This window comes from Hemitrygon akajei, chromosome 23 (assembly GCF_048418815.1).
Source record: "Hemitrygon akajei chromosome 23, sHemAka1.3, whole genome shotgun sequence".
Classification (NCBI taxonomy): domain Eukaryota; kingdom Metazoa; phylum Chordata; class Chondrichthyes; order Myliobatiformes; family Dasyatidae; genus Hemitrygon; species Hemitrygon akajei.
The window spans coordinates 13,571,183-13,590,473 of record NC_133146.1 but is presented as its reverse complement, the minus strand read 5'-3'; the positions used below and the strand labels follow the sequence as shown (position 1 = coordinate 13,590,473).

Below are 19,291 nucleotides of genomic sequence, written 5' to 3'. Positions count from 1 at the left end.
CCCAGGACAGGGACAGCACGGGTTAGATACAGAGTGAAGCTCCCTCTACACTGTCCCATCACACACTCCCAGGACAGGGACAGCACGGGTTAGACACAGAGTGAAGCTCCCTCTACACTGTCCCATCACACGCTCCCAGGACAGGGACAGCACGGGTTAGATACAGAGTGAAGCTCCCTCAGCAGGTAAATGCCAAAGTAAATTTTCTGCACAAATTATCTCAGGGGTTTACACCAGGTACCCCAGAGAGGAGACTGTGTGACGTAACTAGAACAGTTATTGCCCCAAGTAAAGCCTGGGGTTTTCTCGCAGATCTGTGCAGCAGACAGAAACACTATTACAAAGCAGTCAGTTAGTTATTGTTAATAAACAAGCTAAATCAATCATTTGAGGTTTTGCCCCTCAGACTATTGATTTGTCTGTTGCAATGCAGGTTAAGACTTAAAATTAAGTCACAAACCAGAGATCAACTGTTAAAAGTATCAGTATTCTTATCGTCCTCACGATAAGAAGTTACTCCACCATTTCAGTCCCTTTATATTCAAAGTACTTGCCTGTCCTTTTGTTTTTACTTCTTGATGTTTTCACTTCCTACGCTCTCCTTCAGGGGTCTGGAGTGCCTAACAAAGGGCGGGGAACGGTGGCTATCGCTTCAACTTGGTGCATGTTGAAGAGACGGCTCAGGAGGGAGGGTTATAAACCAGAGAAATTTACAGCCTTAGGGCACCATCTGATCCACCATTGTCCATGTGGATGGCCAGAGAGGAGCTGAGGTTACTCTGGCTTCTCCGCTCACAGTCTGTTGCACTCCCAGACACGAGTGTTAAAGTGGTCACCCTCATCTGCTTTGTGCAGATTCCGTCTCCACCAGCCTTTCAGACGGGGAGATTCTCCAGTGCTCTCATTGGCATTGGTATGTTGGAGTTTCAAGGGTGTTTGGCTTCACTGAATGCCAGGTACAAAAACCTAACCCGTTGGGTCTGACAATGAGCAATTTCTCCAGGGGACACTCCTTGTGCTTCTTGACATATTCTTAAAGAATAATCCTCATTCTGAAAGAGGACCTCTGTGTGAAAACTTTTCACTCCAAGTGAAGACTTCTCATTCTGCGTGAGGGATCCTCATTCAGGGTGAGATAAGACCGTAAGACATTGGATCAGTATCAGGCTATTCGGCCCATCAAGTCTGCACTGTCATTCAATCATAGTTGAATTATTACCCCTCTCATCATCATCATTCTGCCTTCTCTCCATAACCTTTGATGCTCTTCTTAATTAAGAACCTATGAACCTCTGCTTTAAATATATCCAATGATTTAGTCTCCTCAGCTATCTGTGGCAACAAATTCCCCAGATTCACCACCATCTGGTTAAAGAATTTCCTCCTCATCTCTGTTCTAAAGGGATGACCTTCTATTCTGAGGCTCTTCCCTCTGATCATAGACTCTCCCACGATTGGAAACATCCTCTCCACATCCATTCTCTCTAGGCCTTTCAACAATCAGTCGGTTTCAATGGGGTCCCCCTCATTCTTCTAAATTTCAGTGAGTACAGGTCCAGAGCCATCAATGCTCCTCATACGTTAACATTTTCATTCCTGGGATAATTTTCACAAGCCTCCTTTGGAAGCTGTCCAATGCCAGCACATCCTAAGGGGCCCAAAACTGCTCACAATAAAGGAATCCTCCTTCTGAATGAGGAATTCTCATCCTCATGCTCCAATACACCCTGTGACTGTAACCTAATCCAGCCCAATGTCTTTGCAATCTTCCACACCAGGAGACCCCTGGAAGTTCCAGTTTCCAGCTGCACCATCTTCAGCGAGTTACCTTCTGCCGCAGGGCGAAGGAGGATGAGAGCTAACTTGATAGAGGTGATAAGGAGCATAGATCGAGTGGACAGACAGAGACTTTTTCCCGGGGCAGAAATGGCGGATACGAAGGGGCATCATTTTAAAGTGTCACACACAAAATGCTGGATGAACTCAGTAGGTCAGGCAGCATGTATGGAAATGAACAAACAATCGATGTTTCGGACCCTTCATCAGGAATTAGAGGGTGTTCGAAGGCGCCTGGAGGAAAGTATAATGGGGGGTGTCAGGGGAAAGTTCTTAATACAAAGAGTGGTGGGTGGAAGGGTGGTGGTGGGGCAGATGTATGAGACATACTTAAGAGACTAATAGATAGGCACTTTGATGATAGAAATGCAGAGGGCTATGTGGGAGGGAAGGGTTAGATTTCTAAAAGATGAACAGAACATCGTGGGCCATAGTGCATGTACTGTTCTGTAATCTTCTATGTACTCTGTTCACAGAGAGCCCAAGTATTGGAATTCCATCTACAAATCTCTCCAACCATCTTTCCTCCTAACTCTAGGTCCAAGTGTTTGAGATGCCTCACTGCGTTCTTCTGTCAGTCAGTGTCAGGTATTAATGGTCACCGTTCCGTTGACAAGCAGTCACTCAATTTGAGGCATTGTTGCCTTCATAGAGTCGTGAGTCACTAAATTCAGAGAATGGGAACAATTTCTCTAGCCAATGATGAAACTGCTTCCAAAATGTGTTAAATTATTTTGAGATATTCTCAATACTTCCCCAGCTCTTCAAGTGGGCTCACCCATTTACATTGTCTTTGATCAGTTGACAACTGTTACCCACATTTGCAAGGTTCACCTTGGAAGAAGGCTCTATTATAAAGGGTCTATTCACTTTGAGGACTTTAGTAAAATAGACAACATCTGGCAGAGACATTTGCTGATATATTTGTGAAGGGTCCATTGAGAGATTATTGGAGATGCAAGAATATTCTTTACTACAAAGCTTCTAGACAATGGATTGTTGCAATGTGAGGTCACTATACAGTCTCCGCTGTTCCATCACACACTCCCAGGACAGAGACAGCACGGGTTAGATACAGAGTGAAACTCCCTCTACACTGTCCCATCACACACTCCCAGGACAGGGACAGCACGGGTTAGATACAGAGTGAAGCTCCTTCTACACTGTCCCATCACACACTCCCAGGGCAGGGACAGCACGGGTTAGATACAGAGTGAATCTCCCTCTACACTGTCCCATCACACACTCCCAGGACAGGGACAGCACGGATTAGATACAGAGTGAAGCTCCCTCTACACTGTCCCATCACACACTCCCAGGACAGGGATAGCACGGGTTAGATACAGAGTGAAGCTCCCTCTACACTGTCCCATCACACACTCCCAGGACAGGGACAGCACATGTTAGATACAGAGTGAAGCTCCCTCTACACTGTCCATCACACACTCCCAGGACAGGGACAGCACGGGTTAGATACAGAGTGAATCTCCCTCTACACTGTCCCATCACACACTCCCAGGACAGGGACAGCACATGTTAGATACAGAGTGAAGCTCCCTCCACATTATCCCATGAGGTTTATTTTTGACCCGTGGAGTTAGAATTTAAACCTGGGCAATGAAGCTGAAGGGGACAAGGAAGACATTTTGGCACAGGCGGACCTCGTTCCGTGGGTCTGACCTCATACAGCAGGCAACGTGACAGATGGAAGGGATGGACTGCAGGTAATTCGCCATTTTTTGCCCCCATGCAACCTTGCATTTCTGTATAAAGATGCTTATAGTGTGACCCAGTAACATGCTGTGTAGATCTGTGTCCTCCGCACTTGGGCGCATGTATTGTGACTTGCACACCCCACAGCTGCAACACTGTGAGGTTCTTCCATGCCGATTCTTCGCATTCTCGAGCAGGTCCGTGAAAAAGTACAAAATGTCCGTCACAGGAGGCCTGTTCTTTCTTTCCTCTCCACGTCTGTGGTCAATAACGTTGTCCAAACCTTCACCTCCCCCACCTCCAAATGAAGTTCTGATTCAGAAGTTGAAGCTCCCCATTGAACAAGTCAAAGGCCCAAGGTCGGCCCACCAAGGACAGAAGGCGAGGAGTCAGAGGTCAGCTCAGCACTGACCTCAGCCCCACCTCTGACCTCTAGATGACATTCTCAAAAAGCTGCATTGACTTCATGATGTTTTCATCCTGAGAAAAATTAGGAAGAAAATAATTAGTGATGATAACCCATATTCACCCACAGATCCTTGTGCAGAATGCAATCAGGCATGTTCACTAACGCACTCGCTCACATCTGTTCAGTAACACTCTTAGCCTTTCCTCTATCCATCTGGCTTACGTACGTTCGTTACACATCTTTGCCCTTAGACTCACTCACACACACACACACACACACACACCACACACAAGTGCAAGAATCTCAAATTTCCTTTGATTTACAGTGGAGAGTATTCTAGATTCAAGATTGCTTAATGACATTTCCCGTAAGGAGAACAAAATATTTGTTACTCGGACCCGATGCAACAGAAAAAAAAACACAAAAGATAAAGAACACAACAATAATAATAAAAATGCACAATAAATATAAATACATAAGATAGCTGATGTGCATAGATTGTATGTCCATAACGTGAGGCTAGGTTGTACATAATGTGACTGACAGGAAATAATAAAGTAGTGGTGGAGTTAGTGGGTGGAGCTTTACTGTTCGGGGAAAGTAACTGTTTTTGTGTCTGGAGGTCCTAGTGTGGATGCGACGTAGCCTCCTCCCTGATGGGACAAACAGTCCATGACCAGGTTATTTGGGATCCTTCATGATGTTACTGTCCCTTTTCTGGCACCTTTCTGTGTATATGCCCTTGATGGTGGGTGGGCTGGTGTCAGTGATGCATTGGGCAGTTTTGGCTCCCCGTTGTAGAGTCTTCCTGTCTGCCACAGTGTGGTTTTTGTAACAAGCAGTGACACAGCTAGTTGGGATGCTGTCTACTGTGTATCTGTAGAAAGACGCAAATACAGATGTGCATAGTCCAGCTTCCTTCAACTTCATCAGAAAGAAGAGGCTTTGGTGAGCTTTCTTGACTGTGTAGGATGTGTTCTGGGACCGTGAGAGGTTGTGTGTGATGGGCACTCCCAGGAGTTTGAAATGGCTTGCAATTTCCACTGCTGTGTCTGACTGGTTGCATCACAGTCTGGCCTGTAAGGATTGCAAGAGGCTCCAACTCAACCAGCTCCATCACAGGCACAACTCTCCCACCTTCTTAGACACTTTCAAGAGGCAGTGCCTCAAGAAGTCTGGGACGTGCCCTCTTCTCATTACCTCTATCAGGGAGGATATACAGGAGCTCAAAGACCCACAATCAATGATTCAGAAACAGCTTCTTCCCCTCCTTCATCAGATTTCAAAATAGTCTGTGAATCCATGATTGCTACTTCACTATTCATTTTCTTGCACTAATTTTTGATTTTGTAACTTATAGCAATTTTATGCCTTTACACTGCCCTACTATGGGTGGCGGGTGGAGATACGTCTCTACGAAAGGAGGTGTAAGGCACTCCTTCCCTCCAGTAACCTACAAGTCACTCTTGGGCAAGGTGTAGCACCTACTTAGGCACCCCCTCCGATCAGGGTCACATGAACTCATGGGAGCAGGTAGTGGATGGCCGTATGAGCAGCTGGTGCACATCACAAGTAATGCGACCACTGATACCAGGCAGACAATCTCTGAAGCGTATTGATAATAACTGGTGTCACCTGTCTTGTAAAGACACTGCCCAGAAGAAGCCAATGGCAAAACACTTCTGTAGAAAAATTTGCCAAGAGCAATCATGGTCACAGAAAGACCGTAATCGCCCATGTCATATGGCACGGCACGTAATGGTGATGTCATACAATATGGCACACAATGATGATGTCATACGGCACGGCACAAAATGACTGAGCTCTATTGCTAAGTCAGTGATAATAAGTCTGATTATGAAGATGGCAGCATTGGTAGAGAATGATAGGTGGAAGAGGTGAAGGGCTGGAGAAGAAGGAATCTGATAGGAGAGGAGAGTGGACCATGGGAGAAAGGGAAGAAGAATGGGTAGATGAAGGGAAGTGGAAGCGGTAAGAGGGGGAACCAGGATGGGGATGGAAAAAGAGGGAAGGGAAGGGGGAGAAGTGACTGGAAGTTACAGAAATCGATGTTTATTAAGTCAGGATGGAGGCTGCCTGGGATGGAGTGTTTCACTTATGACGAGAGACTAGGTGGGCTGAGTTTGAGTACTTGGCGCATTGGAGCTGAGGGGGACCTAACGCAGATGTACAAAATTACGAGGGGCATATATAGATTAGATAATAGGAAACTCTCTCCTACATAGGTGTCTAACATTAGATGCCATAGGTTTAGGTAATGGGTGAGAGGTTTAGAGGGGATTCTCGATCACAGAGCCAAGAGGGCTGGTGGAGGCAGACACTCACGGACGTTTATCCATTATCCAGAGAAGCAGTTGGATCAGTAGGGTGTAGATGGCTGCAGACCAAGGGTTGGTAAATAGGATGGTCACAACAGACAGGGAGGGCCAAAGGGCCTCTGTGTGACTATGTATTTCACGTGGAATAACAATATCCCATTGGAATATGCATACTTTCCCTGGGATACAGGCATCTCCCTGGAGTACACGTTCATTGGTGCACCAACATATCACAAGACCATAGGACACAGAAAAGGGGCACTCGGTTCACTAAGTCTGCTCCGCCATTTGATCATGGCTGATTTATTTCCCCTCTCAACCCCATTCTTCCGCTTTCTCCCGATAACATTTGATACCCCAACTAATCAATAACCTATCAAGCTCCGCTTTAGTGTGGGTTTAGTACTTTTTTTTTTAAAGGATTATATGGGTCAGCACAACCTGGAGGGCTGAAGGGCCTGTACTGTGCTGTAGTGTTCTATGGTTCTATGGTGAAGTATACCCAAATGACTCGACTGCCACAGGTTCACCAGTCTCTGAGTAAAGAAATTCCTCCTCTTCTCTGTTCTAGAGGAAAGCCCTTCTGAGGCTGTGGCCCTCTTGTCCTAGACTCTCCCACTACTGGAAACCTACTCACATGTTCATTCTGTCTAGGCCTTTCCATACTTGGTATGTTTCAATGATCTCCTCTTCATCCCTCTAAGCTCCGGCAAGTACAAGCGCAGAGTCAGCAAACACTGGTAAAATGTTAACCCTTTCATTCCCAGGATTATTTTCCAATCCAAAACCAGCATATCCTTTCTTAGATACGAAGCCCAAAACTGCTCACAATACCCGAGTGTGGTCTGAACAATGACTTAGAAAGCTTCAGCATTATATCCTTGTGTTTATATTCTAGTCCGGGTATTTGACTGGAACAAGATGTCGTTCCTGGGATACAGGTGTTACGAATGTGCCGCAACTCTGAGGGGCCGAAGGGTACAAAGTCGCCCCCTCCTTTTTGAGAATCGCAAGATCACTATTAATTCGGGTCTGGGACCCAGGAAATGAGAGAGGGACACGCAGAATCCACAAGGTTAGGAATGTGTCCTGGCCTCAGCGAAACAAAGCCACTGATAACGGCCATTGTCTCTTGGAGATGGAATTGTGTATTGAGTACTGTACTATTCATTGAAGCCCCTCAGGGGACGACTAGAGTGGGCTGGTTGAGGGATTGCATCATCCCAACCTGATTGACATCTGAGACCCCGTGAGTAAGGATAAAAGAGGGTCTGGGGAACAACCCCTTTAGACGCACCAGGAGAAACGCTAGAGATCCCGTGACGGCGTTTAATAGCGACAGCTGGTGGGGGCTCGTGTGCGTCCTTCCCTTGCCTGGGATTGGCGGGCTCACCATGGAAGAACGGCTTAGCTAAAGGAGAGGCCACAAGTGAACGGCCACACCAACGAGACTCCGACGGATCGAAATCATAAAAGGAATCGGCAAGTTTTTCTCCAAATCTCTCTCTCTCTCCAACCATTGCCACCCAGCGGTCCCCAAAGGCTGCAGCCTGCATGAACTGAGTGAACTTTATATTTCCATCGGACAATACATTATCCCCCAGACAACGATAGAGCTTATTTCTTATTGATTATTATTATACCCGCACTTTTAGATTTAGTATTGACGACGTATATTATCTGTATATTTGCATTGATATTATTTTTGTGTGTTTTTACTAATAAATACTGTTAAAAATTGTATCATCAGGCTTAAGCGGATCTCTCTATCTTTGCTGGTAAGTGACCCAGTTACGGGGTTCGTAACACAGGTAATTCACCAAAGGTACTCATTGGAGTATAAACATCTGATCTGGCATTGGAGTGCAGGGGGGTTGGGCGAGGTTTCTATACCTGTAGCATGACACCTGATCTGGCTACAAATATTTCAGTTCGGGACAGGTATCTCACCTTTTGACAAGTTTCGATGAATTCCTCGATAGTTACCACCCCGTCCCGATTCTTGTCCATTTTCTGTGGTGTAAGAAGGGACACAAGGTGAAATCAGAGTGTGGCAAATGCCTGTGCAACTGGTTTGGAAATAATTGCATGTGTTCTGATCTACGTAATCTGTTGGTTTACAATTCATTGACCAGGAGCTGAGTTAATGAGCAGAATCACTCCCAAGACAGGGACAGCATGGGTTAGATACAGAGTGAAGCTCCCTCTACACTGTCCCATCACACACTCCCAGGACAGGGACAGCACGGGTTAGATACAGAGTGAAGCTCCCTCTACACTGTCCCATCACACACTCCCTGGACAGGGACAGCACGGGTTAGATACAGAGTGAATCTCCCTCTACACTGTCCCATCACACACTCCCAGGACAGGTGACAGCACGGGTTAGATACAGAGTGAAGCTCCCTCTACACTGTCCCATCACACACTCCCTGGGCAGGGACAGCACGGGTTAGATACAGAGTGAAGCTCCCTCTACACTGTCCCATCACACACTCCCAGGACAGGGACAGCACGGGTTAGATACAGAGTGAAGCTCCCTCTACACTGTCCCATCACACACTCCCAGGACAGGTGACAGCACGGGTTAGATACAGAGTGAAGCTCCCTCTACACTGTCCCATCACACACTCCCTGGGCAGGGACAGCACGGGTTAGATACAGAGTGAAACTCCCTCTACGCTGTCCCATCACACACTCCCAGGACAGGGACAGCACGGGTTAGATACAGAGTGAAGCTCCCTCTACACTGTCCCATCACACACTCCCAGGACAGGGGCAGCATGGGTTAGATACAGAGTGAAGCTCCCTCTACACTGTCCCATCACACACTCCCAGGACAGGGACAGCACGGGTTAGATACAGAGTGAAGCTCCCTCTACACTGTCCCATCACACACTCCCAGGACAGGGGCAACATGGGTTAGATACAGAGTGAAGCTCCCTCTACACTGTCCCATCACACACTCCCAGGACAGGGACAGCACGGGTTAGATACAGTGTGAAGCTCCCTCTACACTGTCCCATCACACACTCCCAGGACAGGGACAGCACGGGTTAGATACAGAGTGAAGCTCCCTCTACACTGTCCCATCACACACTCCCAGGACAGGGACAGCACGGGTTAGATACAGAGTGGAATTTCCTCTACACTGTCCCACTGGATGTTGATTATTTCCCTTATGTATCATTTTACCTGGAAGAACGTTTCCACGTGCTCCTGAGGGGATTCCTCCCTCACCGTTGGGTAGGTGTACTTCCCCATCATGTCATAAATGGATTTCATAATATCCAACATTTCCTAGGAAACAAATCAGAAGAAGAGACTACAGTCAGAAGGAAATCCCGATTATTGTCCATTTTGGTGAAATCAGAACATCGCAAACATCTTTGTGACAAGAATATTCACTCTGCAGGTTTTGAAATATCTCATAGGATGTCACGTGATTTACTGGTTTAAAATTTGCTGATCAGGGAGCTAAGGTAATGAAAAGAATCACTTCCAGGGCAGGGCCAGCACAGGGTTAAGAAACATTAGAGAAGTTTGTGTAAGTACATGGGTGGGATAGGTGTGGATTGATAGGACTAAGCAGAATAATAGTTTGGCACAGACTAGATGGGCCAAAGGACCTGTTTTAGTGTTTAACGCTCTAGGACTCTGTGATTATCCACAAGTGGTCACTGAAAAGGAGACTGTCAGATCATCGAGGCATGAGTTTGCATTGCCCATTTTCCTGATAGCTCAGAGAAACTGATAGGAAATTGTTGGGAATCATAGTTCTTGGGTTGATGGGAACAGCCCATTCCTCTGCTTTTGTGCAATTTCCCACTGACGAAGACTTATTTGCCATCGGCTAAAAGTTCCATTTATCTGGTGTCTTAATACCATAACATATTCTAAGATAGTGTAACATATTTAAGAGGAAGCTCTGCACGGAGAGGGTGCTGTGAGTGTGGAACGAGCTGCCAGTAGACCTGGCGGATGTAGGTTTGACTTCAATATTCAAAATAAATTTGCATAAGTACGGGAGGGGTATGATGGCTAAGATCCAGATGTAGGTTGATGGGACCAGGCAGAATAATAATTCAGCATAGAATAGACTAGAAGGGCTTGTTTCCGTGCCGTAGTGTCCTATGACTCTATAATGCCCGATTGATGCAAACTCCATCAAGGTTCACCCTGACGGCGAAAGACAGAGGCTCAGGAGAGAATTGCCAAGCTCTGCAGCTGTGGCTACTGGGGACACCAGAACAAGGAGGACTAGGACAGTCTCCAAGGGTTCCAGGGCTGAAGGAGGTGGCAGGGAAAGGGAGAGACGAGAATGAAGGGACGTAAAGACAAGGGTTAGAATTTTACGGGCAGGATTTTACCAGACTGAACACCAGTGTGGATATGCCCAGCAAATGATGCATGAATATGATGCCCAATTCATTCTATTTTTGTTTTTTCTCTGTCAGTCTTTTTTTTCTTCCTGCCCACTTTACTCTTTATTTCCATTGTCTATTTGCCATTCTTTCTGTTTTGCTCTCTCACACACCACCTCACTCTTTCTGTCCCTTTATCTCCCATACTCTCAATCCATCTGACCCTATCCCCCTCACATTCCCTCTCATTCTCTCTTACATCTGCACTCTTTCACTATCTCCCTATCACTCCCATTCTCTGTTCCATTCTTTCCTTCTCATACCCTCACTCTCTCCCAGACAGAGTTGACGTGGAGAGGGTGCTTCCAATCGTGGAAGAGTCTAGGGCCAGCGGGCACAGCCTCAGAATAGGAGGAGGAATTCCTTTAGCCAGAGGCTGGTGAACCCGTGGAATTCATTGCCACATTCAGCTGTGGAGGCCAAGTCATTGTGTACACTTAAAGCAGAGGTTGATTGGTTCTTAATTAATAGGAGTGTCAAAGGTTATGGGGGGAAGGCAGGAAAATGGAGTTGAGAGGGAAAATAATGGGATGATGGAACAGACTTGGGGCAAAGCCCTGGTTCTGGTTCAATGTCTTATGCTCTTCCACACGACCTCTCCAACTCAAACTCTCACTCTTTCTCTCCCTCACACTTTAAAACCCTCTCTCTCCCTCTCCATAATTCCATCTCACAAACGTTCTCTCTTTTCTGACTTTCTTTCTCATTCATTTTCTCCTTATCTATCACTCACTCTTACACTCTAACATACTCTCTATTCACACACAATCACTCCCCCTCTCTTTCTCTATCTATTTTCACTCTTACGCACTCATTCTATCTCATTTACTCTCTCTGCCCTCTACTATCTCTCGCTCACTCTCGCACTTCCACTCTCTCTCGCTCACATAGAAGCACCAACATCAAACATCCCTTCCATTTCTTCCCCCCCCCCCCCCCCCCCCAAACCCACCACCTCGCTTTTACCTCTCTGGTAATGCAGCCATCTTTATTTAGATCGTACAGGTTGAAGGCCCAGTTCAGTTTGTCATCAACAGAGCCTCGAAGGATTACAGATAACCCTGTCACAAAATTCTGGGGCAGAAGGAGAGAAGAGGGGAAATAGATGATGATGATGATGATGATAATAATAATAATAATAATAATAATAATAACAACCTAAAATCTTGCTTTAAAATACAAATTTATAAAGACACCATACTTTACTATAAATACAACTGATCCATTATTACAGAAAGGACAAGCCATGATAACCGTCCAGATATAATAATATAGAATAAACAATACAGAACAACTTACTCATTAGATATAGCCATTCCAAACACACATAACATACAGAAATCAATATGTGCACAAACACCAGAAATATGCTGAATTAAAAGAGGAAATTGAAAGACTATGGAACATGAACAGGGTATACATTGTCCCAATAGTGATATCTACAACTGGTATCATCCCAAAGTCACTACACAATAGCATTAAACAATAAGGCCCTATGCAGCAATGTTTATGTAAATCTCCAGAAAGCCACAATACTAAACACCACTAGAATAGTCTGAAAGCTCCGAGCAATTGCAAACAAGTCTGCTAGGCTAAACTGCGTCTGGTTGCTACGCCTGTACCTCAGGTTTTACCAGCTTGAGCTGAGAGAAAAAATAATAACTTATTTATAGAACATTTTTCATCCAGACGATTTAGTTCAAAGTGATTTACAATGGGATAAAGTGCAAACATGAAAATAAAAGACAAAAATATGTTAGTTAAAAGCAAGGTTAAATAAACACAGTTGTTCAAATGTGTCAGCTGAGTCTGTACCCTCTATAGTTTTAGGTCTTAGTTCTGCAGTTTAAGAGTGTTGTTCCAAAAGCTGACCTGCCAATTAGCTTTGGAGGAAGATTGTTAAAATTTAAGAGACTAGCGGAAGGAGACCTGAGAGCTCGAGCTCAGTTAATAGTAAGAATCTGTAACATTTACGTTTACAATCTGGATCCCGAGAAGGTGTTCCCATGTCCCTACTGCCCTTCCCTTCCTCGGCTGAAGTCCAAAGTTGGAAGTTTGATGTCTGTGAGTCTGAGATTCCAAGACAAAAGCAACGGAGGCCTGTCCTGGGACGGGAAGCCCTGTCTGGGTATGAGAGGGGGTGGTGACAGGATGGATGGGAAAGGGGCTTGACTTTCTATTGTCTTGTACTATTTTGTTGTTGTTGCTTGTGTTGTTCTACTGAGCAATCTGGACATGCTACGTTGGTGCCAGAATGCGTGGCAACACTTGTGGGCTGCCTCAGCACGTCCTTGAGTGTGTTGGTTGTGCACGCCAATGATACATCTCACTGTATGTTTTGATGGACATGTGATAGATAAATCTGAATCTGAAGGTGCTGTTTCCTACAGGTAGACAGGGTAGTAATGGTGGACTTGCCTTCATCGGCCAAGGGTTTGCGTGTCGGACTCTGGAAGTCATGTTGCATCTGTATGAAGCTTTGCTTAGTCCACATGGAGTATTGCGTTCCTTTCTGGTCGCCCCGTTACAGGAAGGGTGTGGAGGCTTTTGTGAGGGTGCAGAAGTGGTTTACCAGGATGCTGTCTGGATTTGAGAGCATGTGCTAGAAGAAGAATTTGGACAAACTTGGGTTGGTTTCTCTGGAGCTTTGGAGGCCAAGGGGAGGTCTGATAGAAGTTTATAAAATTATAAGAGGCACGGACAGTGTAAAGAGTCAGAATCTTTTTCCCAGGGTAGTAATGGCAAACGTTAGAGGGTGTGCACTTAAGGGGAAGTTTAACAGAGATGTGTGGGACAACTTTTTTTTACACACAGAGTGATGGGCTGCCGGGTGGTGGTGGATGGAGTTCCTACAGAGGAGTTTAAGATGGGCAGGGAATGAAGAGATATGGATCATGTGCAGGCAGAAGGGATTTAATTTAATTTGGCATTGTGTTTGACACAAGCACAGTGCAGGAACTGTTCTGTGTCCCATGGTCAGGAGTCTTGGTGAGTTCCCACGGTGCTATTGGTTAGTGACAGTGATACTGCTGCTGATTTCCGGTGAAGGACATTGGTTCTAATAGATGATTAGACAGGAAGCCACCAATAGAGATGTGAAGGGGTTTGCCAGAATCACCCAGAGAGCCCAAAATTCTGAACACTACTTGACTCTGCAGATCACCACTGCCGAGCTTTGTCTGGTCATTGGCTGATTGAACTTTCCAGAGGGATATTGGGTTGTTTTCTCTGGATCGGCGGAAGCCGAGAGGAGATCTGATTGAGGTTAATAAGATAATGAGAGATTGAATAGACAGACGGTATCTGTCACCCAGGGTTGAAATGTCTAATACCAGAGGGCCTGCATTTAAGGCGAGAAGGGGCTAAGCTCAAAGGAGATATGAGGGGCAAGTTTTTTTACAGAGTAGTGGCTGCCTGGAGTGCGTTGCCAGAGGTGGTGGTAGAGGCATGTGCATCAGGGACTTTTCAGAGATGTTCAGATAGACATGAATGTGAAGGGAATGGAGGGATATGAACATTGTGTAGGCAGAAGGGATTAGTTTAGTTTGCTATTTGATTACTAATTTCATTGGTTCGACACAACATTGGAAGCTGAGGGCTTGATCCCGTGCTGTACTGTTGTATGTTCTATGTTCTGTTATAGTCCTTGCGGAGACAGGGAGTATTTATGATCTGGAACTCACTGCCTGTTCAGTTCAGTTTCAGTTTATTGACATTTAGAAACCACAAATGCAAAGCAGTTAAAAAATGAGCCAACGTTCCTTCAGAATGACATCACAAAAGCACATGACAAAGCAGACTACACCAGAAAATCCACATAACGTTTGGCAATCCCCAATCCAGAGTCCGGAGAGGCTGCTGCGTATTAATATCGCGCTACCGTCTTAGCGCGTTCCCCGGAAAGGAGCTCCAAATCCACCAGACAAAACAAGACCAAAAACTAAAGCTACAAGACCTGCACAAAACCACATAGTTACACCATATAGTTACAACAGTGCAAACAATAGCATAATTGATAAAAAAAAAAAGACCATGGGCACAGTAAAAATAGTCCAAAGATGTTAAAAGAGTATAAGTTCGAAAGAAACCACCACACAGTTTCCACAAGTCCTCAGGGTCCCGATAGACTCGTCATCCCACATAGGCAGCAGAAGGGAATACCCCCGCTATGGACTTCCATGGCGCCTCCGAACCCAGCCTCGCAGACATAGCACACACCAAAAGCGACCTGACCGCAGCGGACTCCGAGTCCATCGAACCTCCAAGCCTCTGACCATCCCCTCCGCACAGCTTCTCCGAGCACCATCCTCTGCCGAGTGTATTAAGACACCCCTGCCAACGCGACCCCGAGGACTGGGGGCCTGTTCTTCTCAGCAGAGACCCGGACCTCACAGCAGCAGCAGCAACGAAGAGGGCCTTCCTGGAGATTTCCCGATGTTCCTCCGTGCTCCCACATCCTTCTTATAGACATAGGATGGGGCAATGGGATTCAGAATCAGGGTTATTATCACTGACAAATGCCCTGATATTTGTTGTTTTGTGGCAGTACAGTGCAATACATAAAAAGATTCCTGTAAGTTACAATTTAAAAAATATTCGACTATCACGTAACCTGCATTGCATCAGATCCAAGGAGAGTTCTCTTACCTCAAAGCTGACGGAGCCATTATGGTCAGTATCAAAAGCATTAAACAGGAAGTGTGCATACATACTGGAATCTGTAATGAAAAGCTCATGAATTACAGTCAGGGAACAGGGAGACTTGCTTGATTGTTACACATTTCCAAGCACAAAATGAAATTCATTCTCTGCAATGTCCCATCTCACAGTCTAAGGCGAAGGACAGCACGGGTTAGATTCAGAGTGAAGCTCCCTCTACACTGTCCCATCACACACTCCCAGGACAGGGACAGCTCGGGTTAGATACAGAGTGAAGCTCCCTCTACACTGTCCCATCACACACTCCCAGGACAGGGACAGCACGGGTTAGATACAGAGTGAAGCTCCCTCTACTCTGTCCCATCACACACTCCCAGGACAGGGACAGCACGGGTTAGATACAGAGTGAAGCTCCCTCTACACTGTCCCATCACACACTCCCAGGACAGGGACAGCACGGGTTAGATACAGAGTGAAGCTCCCTCTACTCTGTCCCATCACACACTCCCAGGACAGGGACAGCACGGGTTAGATACAGAGTGAAGCTCCCTCTACACTGTCCCATCACACACTCCCAGGACAGGGACAGCACGGGTTAGATACAGAGTGAACCTCCCTCTACACTGTCCCATCACACACTCCCAGGACAGGGACAGCACAGGTTAGATACAGAGTGAAGCTCCCTCTACACTGTCCCATCACACACTCTCAGAACAGGGACAGCACGGGTTAGATACAGAGTGAAGCTCCCTCTACACTGTCCCATCACACACTCCCAGGACAGGGACAGCACAGGTTAGATACAGAGTGAAGCTCCCTCTACACTGTCCCATCACACACTCCCAGGGCAGGGACCACATGGGTTAGATACAGAGTGAAGCTCCCTCTACACTGTCCCATCACACACTCCCAGGACAGGGACAGCACGGGTTAGATACAGAGTGAAGCTCCCTCTACATTGTCCCATCACATACTCCCAGGGCAGGGACCACATGGGTTAGACACTTTGGACTATTCCCAATGATTAGGGCAACACTGAAGCCATAAGTTCAGATCACAGACATGCAAACTGATGCTCAATATTTCAGAACAGAAGCTAAGCACCTTCCCCCAATGGTCAGTGTGGTTATTATTGACTCACTCCTCCACTGACCTCGATAAGTTAAACATGTCCTTGTAGGTTGGAGTTATACATGGGAGCCAAACGGTTGTACTGGACAAGTTCTGATTAAAGTTCATCAGTGTGAAACATTAACTCCATTTCTTTCTCCATAGATGCTGCCTGACCTACTGAGTATCTCCAGCATTTTGGGAGTTATATAAACAATTCTTCTTTCCAAAACATGTTGGAGAAACAGTTGAGATGTTTTGACACCTCAACAGTGTTGCAATCACTTTTTACTGACACCTGAGTTTGATTTAGGAAACTGAATTGAAGTGCTGTCCTAGTGTGATTCGAACTCACGTTGTGCAAGCACAGCTGACTGCTAGGTAGTGCAGAAGGGAACACAACTTTAGCCCTCATAAATGATGCATGAAGTCTTGTGCAGCACTCAGAAAAATGCTGGAGGAACTCAGTAGATCGGGCAGCAGGTACGGAGAGGAGTAAACAGTTGACGTTAATCAGGACTGGAGTAGAAGAGGGCAGAAGCCAGAATAAGGTGGTGGGGAATTGAGGAGGAACAGAAGTTAGCAGATAATGGGTGAGACCAGGTAAGGGAGATGGTGGTTGGGTGGGGTAAGGGGGGATGAAGCAAGAAGCTGGGAGAAGATAGGTGGAAAGAATCAAATATGATGGCAGAATATAGTATTAATGGTAAGACTCTTGGTGGTGTGGAGGATCAGAGGGATGGAAACCATAGAAAGAGTGCAGAGGAGATTTACAAGGATGTTGCCTGGATTGGGGAGCATGCCTTATGATAATAGGTTGAGTGAACTTGGCCTTTCCTCCTTGGAGTGATGGAAGATGAGAGATGACCTGACAGAGGTGTATAAGATGATGAGAGGCATTGATCGTGTGGATAGTCAGAGGCTTTTTCCCAGTGCTGAAATGGTTGCCACAAGAGGACACAGGTTTAAGGTGCTGGGGAGTAGGTACAGAGGAGATGTCAGGGGTAAGTGTTTTACTCAGAGTGTGGTGAGTGTGTGGAATGGGCTGCCAGCAATGGTGGTGGAGGCGGATACGATAGGGTCTTTTAAGAGACTTCTGGATAGGTACACAGAGCTTAGAAAAATAGAGAGCTATAGGTAAGCCTAGTAATTTCTAAGGTAAGGACATGTTCGGGACAACTTTGTGGGCCAAAGGCCCTGTATTGTGCTGTAGGTTTTCCATGTTTCTGATTAAAGGACTGAAGAAGAAGGAATCTAATAAAGTGGATGGTGAACCATGGAAGAAAGGGGAGGGGGAAGGGAACCAGGGGGAGGTGTTGGGCAGGTGAGGAGAAGAGAAGTGAGAGGGTAACTAGAATGGGGAATGGAAAAAGAGAAGAAGGAGGGGGAAGAAATTACCAAAAGTTGGAGTAATCGGAGTTAGATATTCACCTGCGCAAAGGCTACCCGGACAGAACATGAGGCGATGCTCTGCTAATCTGAGCTTGGCCACATTGTGGCATTAGAGGCAGCCATGCACTGACATGTCAGAATGGGAACTGGAAGTTGAATTGAAATGGGTTGCCACCAGGAGACTCTGGTATCCCTCAAAACCAGAGGTATTCACACTCACCTCCTTGAGGGAAGAACTGGGAATAGATCTGTTTAAATGTCTCTTCATTAACCACACCACTGGGACATTCCTGGAGACAAGGAGGAAACATAGAATTACATTTCAAAACTGTGTCATTGATGCAACATCTTTTCCTTAAGTATAGCTGTGGATGAAGGAATGTGACATAGATACAAGGAATTGTTTCATAGGCACATTGTAAATGAACACAGACAGTAATACACATCAGGATCAATACATATAAACTAATTTCAAAGTAAACTCAAAATATATCTATTATTAAGGTACATACTGTATACGTCACCATATACAACCCAGAGATTCATTTCCTTGCGGGCATTCGCAGTAGATACAAAGAAACAGAACAGAATCAATGTAGGGCTACATACAGAGACAAACAACCAATGTGAAAAAGACGACAAACTATGTAAATACCAAAACAAAACAAAGAATAATACTAATAAATAAGTAATATTTTGAATATGAGTGATTTTGTCCTTGAAATGAGTCCACAGTTTGTGGAATCAGTTCAGTGTTGAGATGGGTGAAGTTGCCCATGTTGGTCAGGAGCCCGATGGTTGGAGGGTAATAACTTCCTGAACCTGGTGGTGTGGGTCCTGATGGTTGGAGGGTAATAACTGTTCCTGAACCTGGTGGTGTGGGTCCTGATGGTTGGAGGGTAATAACTGTTCCTGAACCTGGTGGTGTGGGTCCTGATGGCTGGAGGGTAATAACTGTTCCTGAACCTGGTGGTGTGGGTCCTGATGGTTGGAGGGTAATAACTATTCCTGAACCTGGTGGTGTGGGACCTGATGGTTGGAGGGTAACAACTGTTCCTGAACCTGGTGGTGTGGGACCTGAGGGTTGGAGGGTAATAACTATTCCTGAACCTGGTGGTGTGGGACCTGAGGGTCCAGTACCTCCTGCCCAATGGCAGCGGTGAGAAGAGAGCAGGGTCTGGATGGTGGGAGTCTGCTTTCCATTCCTTGCCGATGGTTGCTGCTTTCTTGTAGCAGCAGTCCTTGTAGATGTGTTCAATGGTGGGGAGGGGCTTTACGGTGATACGCTGGGTTGTATCCACGACTTTTTATAGGCTTTTCCATTCATTTGTGTTTCCATATCAGGCTGTGATGCAACTGGTTAAAATAATGAAACTGGATTTGATTATTTGATGTATGCACAATCACTG

At 45.9% G+C, this 19,291-nt stretch overlaps 1 protein-coding gene across 9 annotated transcripts in view; it reads right to left on the bottom strand.

Annotated features, from left to right (window-relative positions):
• Positions 1-3,276: 3,276 nt before the first annotated feature.
• LOC140715164 (A-type potassium channel modulatory protein KCNIP2) overlaps positions 3,277-19,291 on the bottom strand; it is a 497,102-nt gene continuing 481,087 nt past the window's right edge. For all 9 annotated transcript variants that reach the window (XM_073026951.1, XM_073026956.1, XM_073026954.1 and 6 more), the window contains 6 exons: positions 18,103-18,172; positions 15,369-15,439; positions 11,688-11,795; positions 9,493-9,597; positions 8,248-8,310; positions 3,277-4,029 (listed from right to left, as the gene is read on the bottom strand). In XM_073026951.1, the coding sequence (XP_072883052.1) occupies positions 3,982-4,029; positions 8,248-8,310; positions 9,493-9,597; positions 11,688-11,795; positions 15,369-15,439; positions 18,103-18,172 (465 nt within the window). In that variant the 3' untranslated portion in view covers positions 3,277-3,981. The remainder of the gene's footprint in view (positions 4,030-8,247; positions 8,311-9,492; positions 9,598-11,687; positions 11,796-15,368; positions 15,440-18,102; positions 18,173-19,291) is intronic.